The sequence below is a fragment of the Melitaea cinxia genome, chromosome 19 (assembly GCF_905220565.1).
Source record: "Melitaea cinxia chromosome 19, ilMelCinx1.1, whole genome shotgun sequence".
Taxonomy (NCBI): domain Eukaryota; kingdom Metazoa; phylum Arthropoda; class Insecta; order Lepidoptera; family Nymphalidae; genus Melitaea; species Melitaea cinxia.
This window is the reverse complement of record NC_059412.1, coordinates 11,348,865-11,362,292: the sequence shown is the minus strand read 5'-3', so window position 1 is coordinate 11,362,292 and position 13,428 is coordinate 11,348,865. Positions and strand designations below refer to the sequence as shown.

The 13,428-nt window shown below is 33.4% G+C and overlaps 1 protein-coding gene across 1 annotated transcript in view; it reads right to left on the bottom strand.

The window, feature by feature from the left end:
• Positions 1–13,428, bottom strand: part of LOC123662831 (transient receptor potential protein) — a 47,542-nt gene that overhangs the window by 27,447 nt on the left and 6,667 nt on the right. The window contains exon 2 of the mRNA XM_045597624.1: positions 5,346–5,509. Coding sequence (XP_045453580.1) covers positions 5,346–5,503 — 158 coding nt within the window. The 5' untranslated portion in view covers positions 5,504–5,509. The remainder of the gene's footprint in view (positions 1–5,345; positions 5,510–13,428) is intronic.

Below are 13,428 nucleotides of genomic sequence, written 5' to 3'. Positions count from 1 at the left end.
CCGCATTTTGTTGTGCAAGGGCGAAGGGGCTGTACCTTCCGAAGTGCCGGAGATGTCACGGAACGAAATTATGCCGATGGATGGTTTAATTTTGAGGTTATGTCAATGGGTTTTCGTTTTTTTTTTCAAGAGTGGTGCATCACCTTGTATTGCGAGTGGTATGGGTGGGGGGGTTAAGGGTGACTCCCCCATCCCCTCTCACCCCCTTTCACCCATAAATTTGTGCCAAACGATTCTAAATTTCAACCATATTTTCAATTAATGTAATCAATTTTATTGCTAGATTATTTTGATCTATTCTACAACTGTACCGTGAATGGCTTCTTTAAGCCAAATAATCTGTCACATGTGGCATTTGCAATATTGGCGCTAAGCTAGTTGTATGCGTGTCGAGGTTGATGCCTATTTTAATACATTCTTTTAACGTTATAAATCCAGCTTATTAAGAAGGATTAAACTAATAGGCAATGAAACATGACATTTCGGATATTGGGCACGTATCAGTAACCAAAAATATACATCAATCTGACGAGTTTCAAAAGAAAACTAACAACATTTTGTGTGCCGTTATCACGAGATTTGTGTCAAGGAAAATTATTTGAAAGTAAAACGGGAAAGTCGAAAAGTACGAAGTTTAAATTGTATTTGTGTGCTCAATAAAATATATTATATACAGTTTTGATAGTTCATGACAACAAAATAAAGTGTGACGGAGAAATGCGGGATACATGTATATGTGTGTGTTAGTAAAATAGATCCAAGTGAATTTGTGGATTGATAGTGTGTACTAAAACATACCCATAGAAAATTTTTGTAGGCTAGTCTTTAGATTAAGAGCCGTCGAATTAATTTTGTAACGAAATTACGCCGATAAACGGTAAAATTTTTAGCTTAGATAGTTTAGGTTAATTTTTGTTTTATTCGACGGACCTTAATCTAAAGACTTACCTTTTTGTAATTTTGATTGTTTGTTATTTATAAACTCAAAAAGTACTGGACCGATTTTAAATATTTTCCCATAAGGGCATCGCTACGTTATCACTAAATCGTGTAGGCTATATTTTAACGGGAGATAACGGAAAAGACAAAATTGTGCAATATATTCGTGTGAAGTCCCAAGCCTAAAAGCTTAGTATTGGATAAAAGTTTAAGTAGAGTTTAACTAATAAAATCAATTATAGATTCTTTTTATTTAATGATTTTTAATGGCGCCAAAAGAGTTGAAAAGTTACATAGAATGGAAACTAAACGAAGGAGTTTGTACGATGCCATTGAAGTTTGAAATATCGTAAAATAAATAACCATTAAAAAAATTAAGTTAAGAATAATAACAGATTAATCACACATTCGTATTATTTCTGATCAAAATATATTTTTAGTTCTATAAGATAGAAATTATCGTTGTTATCTGTACAGATTAAATAATGAAATATAAAAATAAAGAGAAATAAATAAAATAATTCAATTTGACCTCCTTTGACTCACTGACAGAGGTTCTTTAGTCCAATAAACTGGATTAGTTTTTGTAGTGATTCTTCGACGACTTAGCGACTGCCGAATTATGCGGTCTAGATTCCACTGGATGTAGGACGCTTGGCAGAAGATACAAGAACATAATTGTTATGTAATTTAATTAATAAATAATTGTGTTTGTTCACAAATAAGAAAACCGACTTTAATTCATATAAATAAAATGGAAGTGCCTGTTTGTATTATTAAAATAACCGCTTTTTATTAAATGCATAGGGATGTATATTACACGTTCGCTTCAGCCTGTAATACTACCGGGCATAGGCCTCTTTTCCCATGTAGGAGAAGGATCAGAGCTTAATCCACCACGCTGCTCCAATGCGGGTTGGCGGATATATATAATATGAGTAACGATCGCTATCAGGTGTACACGATAACAACCGGGACCGACGGCTTAACGTGCCCTCCGAGGCACGGTGGGGAGACCCACTAGGACTGCACAAACACCCAGACCACGGCAAACACCTGTATGGCCAATACAAATGTTTATCATGTGCGGGGATAGAACCCACAACCGCCAGCGTAACAGGTAAAATCCATGGCTGTGACCGTTGCGCCAACGCGGCCTCTAATACACGTTACATATACCAAAATATATTTTTTACAATTTTTGTCTGTCTGTGCTGTCTGGTGCTGTGTGGCTACGGCACTAAAGAATTTAGCCACCCCCTCTCTTCCCGTGGGTGTCGTAAGAGGCGACTAAGGGATAACAAGGTTTCACAACCACCTTGGAACTTAAGAAGCCGACCGATGGCGGGATAACCATCCAACTGCTGGCTTTGAAATACACAGGCCGAAGACGGGCAGCAGCGTCTTCGGTGCGACAAAGCCAGTACTGCGGTCACCAACCCGCCTGCCCAGCGTGGTGACTATGGGCAAAACACATGAGTTCACGTTATTTTTGGCGTAAACTTGTGGAGGCCTATGTCCAGCAGTGGACTGTATAGGCTGTAATGATTGTCTGTCTGTCTGTCTGTTTGTTTCGGCTAACCTCTGAAACGATTGGACTGATTTTAACGGAACTTTCACTGGTGGATAGCTGATGTAGTAAGGAGTAACTTAGGCTACTTATATTTTTGAAATTTATTTATTTTATAACTCTTCAAACTGAACAATCACTTTTTTGTTAAATTCCACGCGGACGAAAAACGAGAAATCAAATACGCACTATTAGGGATAACTCAAAAACTTCAACACACCTCGACCTTACAGAAGATCACAGCTAAATAATACTGTTTTCAAGCAGTATTGTGTTCCTGTCGGTGAGTAAGGTGACCAGAGCTCCTGGGGGGGATTGGGGATTTGGTCGGCAACGCGTTTGCGATGCTTCTGGTGTTGCAGGCGTCTATAAGCTACGGTAATCTCTTACCATAAGGTGAGCCGTACGCCTGTTTGCCGACCTAGTGATATATAAAAAAAAACTACTTGCCAGATCTCACTCAAATTTAAAAGCAAAATATAACAAATATACAAAACTTTTGTATTAAGAAAGTGTTATCAAAATCGGTACACCAAGTAACAATTTTTTTTTTTTGAAGAACGTTACCTGCAACTTAGTCTGTAAAATGACTTTCACTAAGTATGCTTCAAGCTGTTATCACGAACACCTGATAGTTATAGCTACTCTTAGTAGGGAATATATCCACCAACCCGCATTGGAGCAGCGTAGTGGATTAAGCTCTGATCCTTCTCCTACATGGGGAAGAGGCCTATGCCCAGCAGTGGGATATTACAGGCTGAAGCTTCTAAGAGTTATACTAGAAACGTGGTCTTTATAGAAAAAATACGATATAAAAACACATAGTGACTCATGGGAAAAGAGGCCTATGCCCAGCAGTGGGATATTACAGGCTAGGTAAGTAGGCTTCAAAAGCACTCTTAAATAGTCATTTAAAAATTATATTCGTTTTAGATAAACTAATAATTAGTATTAAACTACCGCCAATTCGGAATGTAGATTATGCTGAGAAGGTTTAGCAAGAAACTTCACAGGTAATCTTTTACTCACAAAAAAAAAATGGAGGAGGTTCTCAATTCAACTGTATTTTTTTATGTGTATCCTCACAACTTTTTATTGCTTACTAATACTTACTGCGACTATATTTGATAGTTTTGCGCGATTTGCGAATAAAGGAATACCTTTTTTTCATGTTGATAAAAAAATCTGAAATACGAATTAAATTTTATGTCATTATAGTTTTAGGTAATTCTATAATATTGGTAATATGTTCTACTATATTGTACTATATTATGCTATATGTTATGTGAATACATGACCTTATTAAGGTATTCGCTGTTTTGATATAAAAGGTTTCGTAAAAATTACGACCAAATACGTTTTATTGTATTAATCTAATTATCTAGAATATTTGGAGGTAATCTGTTTTTTTTTTAATTTTTTTTTCTGTTTCAGTTATAATAGAGTTTGGATATTATTTTAGGATTTTATTTTATTCTATATATATACAGAGTACCTACTCTATCTAAAATCTACATATATAAAAAAATTATGTGTGGACTGTATGACCTTTATAGAATCGTAAACTGTGCATTTGATCATGACTGTCATGATCTTGATTAAACTGTTGTGCATGAGCCCACAAAGGTATGTGAGTTGGTACGACCAAAAAACGCGTAGCAACGCGCGCAAGGTACTGCTAATTTACATACCGATATTTGTAGTTGAATTTAACTTGTCTAAGAATAAATTACAATGCAGATACATCTAGAGATGGAGTGTCATAGAACGCTTACTTTTTTGTGTATAAAAATTTACATTTTTAATGAGAATTCAATAACCTCCCTCAATATACAGATTTTTACTCAAAAAATATTTTTTAAACGATATTGATAGATCCCGTGTGTTTGTTGTTTTCTAACACGCTGAAATAAATTTTCCAACCATGGAATACTACTATAAATTAAAAGCCAATCCGTATATCTAGTAATTCGTAATCCATATTTTGTCGTGCGGAGAAAGATGGGTAATTTGAGAAATGTTTTTTTTTTAATTCTGAGTATAATAGCTATAAATAATGTGAATTTGATAATAAAAATTCATCGTCGAAATGTATGTATAGTTTCGAAACGACTGCATTAAAATAGATAATTCTTTTTGAAGTAAAACTTCTTACGCACGCTTGACTTGGGGAGTAAGCTGGTGAATGCGTGACGAGAGCGTTACGAAAAGTGTGATCGGGTGAGGCGAACGGAATTGAGAAGGTGATATAAGTTAGTGAAGATAAAAAAAGAGAGAGTTACGTTTCATAAGTTTTATTTTAGTCGTGTGGTCTAAAGTACACACGTTTTTTGTATTCTTTATTTTCAGAAGGCTTGTGAAAAAATATTTGGCAATACAAGCTAAATGGGACAGTTAGTAGATAATAAACGTCTCGGATTTGACAGCCTTCATTAAATACCTACGATTTTATTTTTGTGTTACCCCCACATTAGGAATTCTAAACATTTTTGAATATCATATCAAAAATTGACCGCTCCAGCACCAGTCCGACACGGTCAGTCGGAGACGCGGGTTCGAATCCCGCTGGAGCGGTCAATTTTTGATATGATATTCAAAAATGTTTAGCCTTCATTAAAATTAAATATCTTGAGAGGGATCCTACGGCATATAGAACAAAAACAAGAATACAAAACGCAAAGACCATGGTGAAAATTTGTATGGTCCATTAAAATATTTATGGTTAGTGTTTTCATTAGGATACTAATTTTCAACACTTCCTTATTCCCTTAATGTATTTCTTGCCTGATTTTCTTAGTAACAGAATATCCCTTAAAATAAAAAAATCAATCCTCACCTCTTGACAGTTACATAGTCTCCCCTGTCGGCGTTGAGGAGGAACGATTTCTCCTCTTTCGTCAGCGGCTTTTCCTGGAAGCTGTGCAGGTCGACCATGCTGTTCCGCACAGCCTCCTGCGAGCTGCCAAGCAGTTCTTCTCTCGAGCCGCGGTTCATTTTTAACTGGAAAACGTTGTTTTTATCAGTATTTAAGGAAATATACGGTCTTATATTTATTACAGTATATTCTTATAGCGAAACAATGTTCTTGATCAGAAAAATTGATATAATATAATACATAAAGTAACCTATAAGACTTTGAAAGTGTATGAACTGTTCTTGTAGAAAATTTTTAGTTAATGTGATTTGAAACATTAGTTTTATTGATGAGAAGTAGCAAAAAATTTAACAAAGATACTCTTTAAAAAAACCTTGTGCGTCTATGAAGCCGAATTTGGGAACTTGGGAAATTAGGAACTTCACTGAGGCTTCATACTTAAGGTAAATTTTAAAGGTACTTTATAACTAATACTTTTTTTTAATTATCAAACTACAAGTTTGCCATTACAAAATTGCAAACTAAACACCACCCATTTTATTTTCGTGGCATTAAAACAAATTCGATCAATCTTATATTAGTGATTATGCTTAATTTATAAATAATTAAAAATAATTAAATCAGCGTACGTTATCAAACATACATTTATCAAAGAATTTAAAAATCAGTTTAGTGCCAGAAGCTTCTTTAATTTTTGTTGGTAGATAATTTTAAAGCACACACACATGCACACAGACATATTTAGACAAACAACAAAAATACACCACTAATACCTACGTTTTAAATTCAATAATTCAAAAATTATTAAAATGACGTATTTTTAGCACCACTCTTACCAGTCAACTAAAACTGATAGACGGTTTTTGTTACCGTTCGTTGTAAGTAAATATTACGATATAATGATAAACAAACACTTATTGGTAGCTTTAATATTTTTCGATGTATGTGTCTCTACACTAAGGCTTGATGGAATCACACGTGATGTGACAGTTGTGTGTGTGTATGTGTGTTTGTTAGTGCGTCTTTTGAGTTGCGTTTAACCAACGGTAATTTAAATTACTTTGACGGCTTATTCAAAAATGTTTTACTCAATTTTTTTCTCCACAACAAAGTATTAGTATTTTTAAGCTGATTGCGACTGTAACTGACTATGACTGTAGGAAATATAAATAAATAAATAAATATCTACACAATAAACACACGGTCGTCTGTTCCTGAATTAAGCAACTTAATGCTTGTGTTATAGGTAACAGCCGACTGGTATAGCTACATATATTTTTTTCAATAAACTCACTTATAAATAATACATATATAAATACACAAACAAATATTTATATTACACCCAGACTCGGTGTGGAAAGCGAACCTACAATCCTCGGAGCAGAAAGCAGGGTCACTACAAACTGCACCATCGGGTTAGACACTGAACAACGAGATCACAGCAGTGTTGTGTTCCTGTGGTGAGTGAGGTGACCAGAGGAGGGGTTGAGGGTAGAATCGGAATCGCGCTTGTTATGCTTTTGGTGTTGTTACGTCTATAAGCTATGGTAATCGCTTATCATCATGTTAACCGTACGCTTGTTTGCTGACCTAGTTGTATAAAAAAAGAAAAACTGTCAACAAACACTTAGATATAATAAATTACACTAGTTGGTCAATGGCCACATTTTCCATACAATAGTAAAGTTAATGCAGCTCCAAAACAGATTTATGGCTCGGAACAAAGTAATATCGTTATCAAGTACCTTTAATAACAACAAGGTGAAATTTTATTTGCTTTTCAAGACATCGGACTAATAAATTTGTACTATGAGAGGGAATTGAACTCGCGATAATTGTGCGGTAGTAGAGCTTTTGTCATCACTATGCTCATCTTGGGATTTATTTCTGGGATTATGACAAAAATCAACATTTGTGATGATGTTTTTGTATTAACAAAATAACAATTTGATCTTCTGTTAATTTTTTATGCTATTCTTATTTTCTTACTCTTTTTCATATTAAAAAATTGAATTTCGCGTGAGACGTTTCTTTATCAAGAACAAAAATCATAATCAAAAATTACTTTCTTCAAGTAGGCTTCATAAGCACATATGAACCATAATTTTCAAAATTATTGGAATGTAAATTCTACAGAGAAGATTCGCTGACAAATTTCGCAGTTACTCTTTTAGTATCAAATTCAACTATTAAATAAAAAGTATTAAAAGTAAAAGAAAGAAAGAAAATTAGGGAAATATACAGTATAAAAAATAACTACCGCTATATTCATGTCGAATCTGATGCGCGGCTTCTTATTTCTTTTTCTTTTCCTCATTTTGACTTTTCTTAAACTATCTTTTGTTTTAAAATTTCATAACACTTCACACTTGTTACATTTATTCTTTTATTGTTACGATTTACATTTTCATAAAAAAAAAAAAAAAAAAATACTAAACAAATTATCAAATTTGTAGTTTGATTAAACAATAACACAAACAAAGGTTAACTATTAATAGAATTGACTTTCTCCGTGTACGTTATGAAGCGACTCTCGCGCAGAACTAATTTCGTGTCGTATTTGACTCGAACGCTCGTACATTTCATACTAGAACACATTTCAGGATGATTTTTAAGATGACTCATATATTGAAACCCAGCACACACTGCGATGATTAACGGTACGTTTTTTAATCGCAATCGACGGTAAAATTTACGTAAAAGTTCCATTGTGTTATGCATGTTATTTATTTAATTCAACGATAATTGCTACTGTTGTTTGCTTGTTTTGTAGTGAAGATATTTCTCTGAACACTAAAGAAATTGTGTCTTGATAAATGATTTGGAAATAAAAAGCAACGTTGGGTATGGTAAAATTATGGATTGCTTGGCCTTAGTGTGAAGAAGTTTAGAGGCTTATAGATATATAGATACATATGCGTGCAGACAAGAAAAGAGCGGATTCTTACTAAATAATAACGGCTTCAAAACGATTATGCAGAGAAAATCTGTAATCATGTTGTAGAACATTCACTCACAACACACAACTCATGATTTTTAGCTGAACAATGCTTTTAATTTCGGATAGCGGATCTATTTTCAAGTAAATTATTTTTTTAACTTAGGTTGTAAATAAAATACTATGAGTTATTTTGAAAGAAATTCAAGTCGCAGATGTTAAGTGTCGCTTCTATTCCTTTCCCTCATAAGAGAAGAGGGAAACATAATATAAGAAGCGTTGAGTATGAATGTATGTATGTAAAGTTAAATTACAGTATATCGGCCGGAAACGCAGTGAAATAAGGTTATAGAATAAAATTATTCCTTACTGGAGGTAGAGGATCATTGTCTACTAGCGACATATTTTCAGAGTGTTTTAGTAAACTAAGAGACAAAAAAACTTTTAAGGCTTATGGTATTATTAATATACTACATACCTCTGAAATCTCTAGAAAAAAAAAACGCACGTAAATTAAATGCTGTGCGTATAAAGCCTAAAAAAATATTTTGACAAATAAAATGTTTTAAATTATGTGAAGATTAACCTCGTTATGAGTTTCGAAGCCACTAACCTTGTTGTATCCCGCGTATGATTGCTATTTTAAATTATAATCTCAGAGTTTTGTTACGAAATATGACCGATATAAATTTTCTTTTAAACTTTTTGTAAGTATCATACGCAAGAGATTTCGTACATTTCTCTGAACATATAGGTACAAAAGATTAGGAAATAATTAAGTTGTTTCTTTGTTTGAATCAGTTCTGTATAATTATCTATTCATGGAAAAAATCTCTAAGCTATATCAAAATTCATTCATCACTTCAGCCTATCACAGTCCACTGCTTGACGTAGGCTTCCTTCAATTGGCCACATATTATGCCAAAAGTACTGAATGAATTTGAGTCAAACATAGCATTTATAGAGATTACTGCCAAAATGTCTATAAACTTTTTCCTATGTATGTTTGTCTTATTCCTATTTATGTTATCAGCGTCAAATAGACGTCAAAGAGACTTAGATGATGATAGTGGACGGGACTGAACAAATTGGAGCTAACTTACAGGGTATAGCTAATTGTGAAGTTGTACAGAGTTATATTTACTTAGGTTCTGATACCTTTGTACAGAAGAATGTGGCAAAAAAATCAAATGATGGCGCTCCATAACCAGGTCGACTGTAGAACGGCTGGGAAAGTCAGATTGATAGAATGCATAATCTTCCAATCTTTCTCTACGGAGCTGAAACATGGTATTTGAGACTAGAGGATCTCCGTAAAATTACTGAATTGGTGATGTGGTGCTATAGACGTTTCCTAAGAATCCCGTGGGCGGCATTTTGCACCAACAATATTGTCCTCAAACAATTTCATATCAAAGACCGACTTTCATCAATTGCAATTACGAATATTGAAGTTCTTTGGTCACATCTCCATAAATGAGACCTCGATGGAAAGACTGGATTATGGGCTAGGAAGAAGACAAGAGAGCGTGTGACCGACCACCAACTCGCTGGATAGACTCAATTAAAAAAACTGAGTTCACCATGGTTGTGTGTACTCGAAACGTCACTAATCGACCGCAATGGAAGCACTTTTCTAAATAAGCAGACGATAGATAAGATACACCTAATATCTCTGCGGGAACTTCATCTGCACAACCACGAGCACGCTGACAAGAATGTCCAACTTTGGAGAAGTTTGTCCTGTAAGAAACTAGGACAAAAATTTTTTGACATAAATCAAACTTGTAACATTTTCAAACGTTTTAAAACTGCTTAAATGCACATAATTATAAAAAAATAATATGAAAAATGTAGTGCATTTTTAGAAATTTGTCATAATAATAGGTTGATACGAGAGGACGCAATCTATATGTTTGATTTGTAAATATGTTGTTATTACTAATAAAACAAACCTTTTGAGACTACAGTACGTAAAAATCAATGCAAGCTCATTGACTTGCGAATCTTAAAAAGAAATTACGTAGTTAAGTCTCCCACATGCATTTTAGAATTCGCTTTAATCTGTTTAGTCTATTCAATATAAAAAAATGAATGTTGCTAAGCGCATAACTCGAGAATGGCTCGACCAATCGGCTAATTTATTTTTTGTATGTTTCTTAAGGACCACGGAAGGTTTCAATATTATAAAAAAAAAATTAAAAAAAATAATAATAATAAAAAGGTTTTTAATTTTTACTATTAACTTTTGACAGAACGAAGTCTGTCCGGGCAGCTAGTTAGGTAATAAACACGTGGTTTTATAAAAATGCAATGATAATTTGATTGCTTTTAGCATATATTTTGATTTTTCTTGAATTTGTATGTAAAAATAAATAAATACATATAGTTGTCAAAGATAAGAATATGTAACAAATGTTTAACAAAGTCTAATGAACGTTGGCAATACATCTGTCGTACAAACTATCGCATATGGCGATCGCTCCTTTGATCGAAGTGAGTCGATTAAAGCATGTTTACAGAGTAAAAATACTACGAGTTGAAGATCGCGTGTTCAACTGTCAGCGGGTAGGCGATAGCGGTAGCGATTTTTTCAATTTTGATTTAATTAATTTTTATTTATGATAAATAAATTTTGTATTTAGAAGTGTCAACTTTTCAAGTGAAACCGTTCTGAAGGTCAGAAAAACCGGTCGGAAGTTGTTTATACAAATATATTTGCTTCTAGTTCGGTTGTATGTTTTTGTCAGTTTCAGTTCTGGCCTGGCGTTTATAGCCGTCGTTTCCGAATGTTCTCTTATATAAATATATCTGATAACGTTAGTTATTCTTGGTTCGATGGTTAAGTTCGAACCCCTTTTTACTATTGAGAGCTTTTGCATAGCCTTTAACATTTGTTTATATTTAGGTTACATGTTAATGACAGAAAATCAATCTGTTACAAACGCTCTGTGATCGATCGGAAATGGTGGTTATCATTGACATCATAATTATATTTTGTAAAAATCGAATGTGTCTTAGATCACACGATTGAAGTAAAACTTCTTTAGCAATAGGCCTGTACAATAAGCCTGCACTATGTCTTAGATATACGAAACGGAACTGGCTATGAGAGAAAAAGGAAAAGAAAATATGTGTTGGCACCTCTCTCTCTTGCTCCGGTCGCAATTTTCGTAATGCCCTCGCCACGCATTCACCAGCTTACTCCCTAAGTCAAACGTGCGTAAAAAAGTTTTACTCAAAAAAGTTGTTATTTTTCGAAAATAATCATTGTTTACATTGTCTCGAAATGGCCTTAATGATGGCCAACAGGACCGGAATCTAGTATCATATAATATTAGCTCCGCCATATGAACAAACGTACCGTACCCTTAGTCGAACGTTCATGACTATAAAATTTATTTACTGAATTCTTCTCGAATTTATGATTACTTTCAAGTATTATTAATCAGAATTTGATTTAAGAATCACTAGTAGAATAAAAAGAACTGAGAATGTATTCTATACACATAAATTAAATTTATTTTAACAGTTCTAATTTGTTGTAAAAGTTAAATTAACTTTGAGGGGTTTCTTTAAATATATATATATTTTTTTTTTTTAAATAACAAGGTCGTCAAACAAGCGTACGGCTCACCTGATGGTAAGCAATTACCGTAGCTTATAGACACGTGCAATACCAGAATAGCCCAATCCACACAAAATTGATTGAAAGCATGATAATTTTGCGATAATCTTCTTTAAGGTCCAGGTAATTCGCCAGTTGGGCTGGTCCAGATTTTAGGCAGGATATTTACCGCTGTGCTCTACCTCACTATTTATATATATATATATATATATATATATATATATATATATATATATATATATATATATATATATATATATATACGATTTTAGTACGTCATACAGCTTTACTATTTAATACTTATACCTATCTCAGAAATTGTCTTAAATCAAGCAAGTTTGTCATTGTATTTTGAGATTGAAATACATATTATGAAAAATGAGCGTATTTTAACTATTCGCTAACTTTTAATATGAGGGCTTAGCGCATCGATCACTGTACTACCTGCTACGCTAGCGGTTACGGGTTTGATTCCCTCTCATGATAAATATTTATGGGCCATCATAACATGGGTGTGTCGTTTGTATTTCTGGACACATGACACATTTTTGTTCTACTACAGTCGATTGATTGCAAGACATTTTTCGATAGTAATGAAAATTCAAATTGAAAAGAAAAGAAATCATAAAAAAAACTCATTACTTCTTTTGACTAATCCGGTACATTCTTCGAGTGACAAAACTGTAACAGATAGATAGCTGTTCCGCTTATCGTTACGAACTATTTTAAGAATATAAATTACATATAATTACATTTAATGTATTATTTGTTATAAAGAATTTCGTTAATTCAATTACTTTGTATTTGAATGTAGATGTGATGCAGTTACATGGTCCAGTATACTGATAGTGCAGTATTTATAGAGTATTACCATCGTGTTTAGAAGTTCATCCCGGAATCAGTTAATCTCGGTATCAAACATCAATCATTTGCTCTGACGTATCATGATCTAAAATTATTTCGTTAATAATAAAGTCTGTAGCGTATAGATTGCGAATATAGTATGGAATATTTTTCATTAGTAAAAATAGTGGTCCAAAGTAACACAAATATTCAAAATATCAATTGAAAGATAAAAATCGTACATTCATAATTACTAAAACATTATAAAACAAAGGTTCTTTTTTGGTTAATCCTAGTGAAGATACAGAGTGAAGTACGATAATGAAGATACGAAGTCCAAAATGAAGGAATAAAGTCTGTGTCAATTCAGTATTTTAACGTAGTGGATTAGGCTCCACCTTTTGTCTTTATGCAGAAATCGCCTTGGATCAGCAGTATGACGTTACAGACTGATTCAGTACAGTTCAATAATGTTTCTAAACTGTTATGATTCTATATTGTCACTTATTAATATTATATCAAAGACTTTGAAGAGATAATACTGATTAAGTACATTCAATTTGATGTCAATACAGAGTTGCACCCGTGATGCATTGCAACAGCGAGTTACCGAGTTTTTTCATTTACCCTCATAA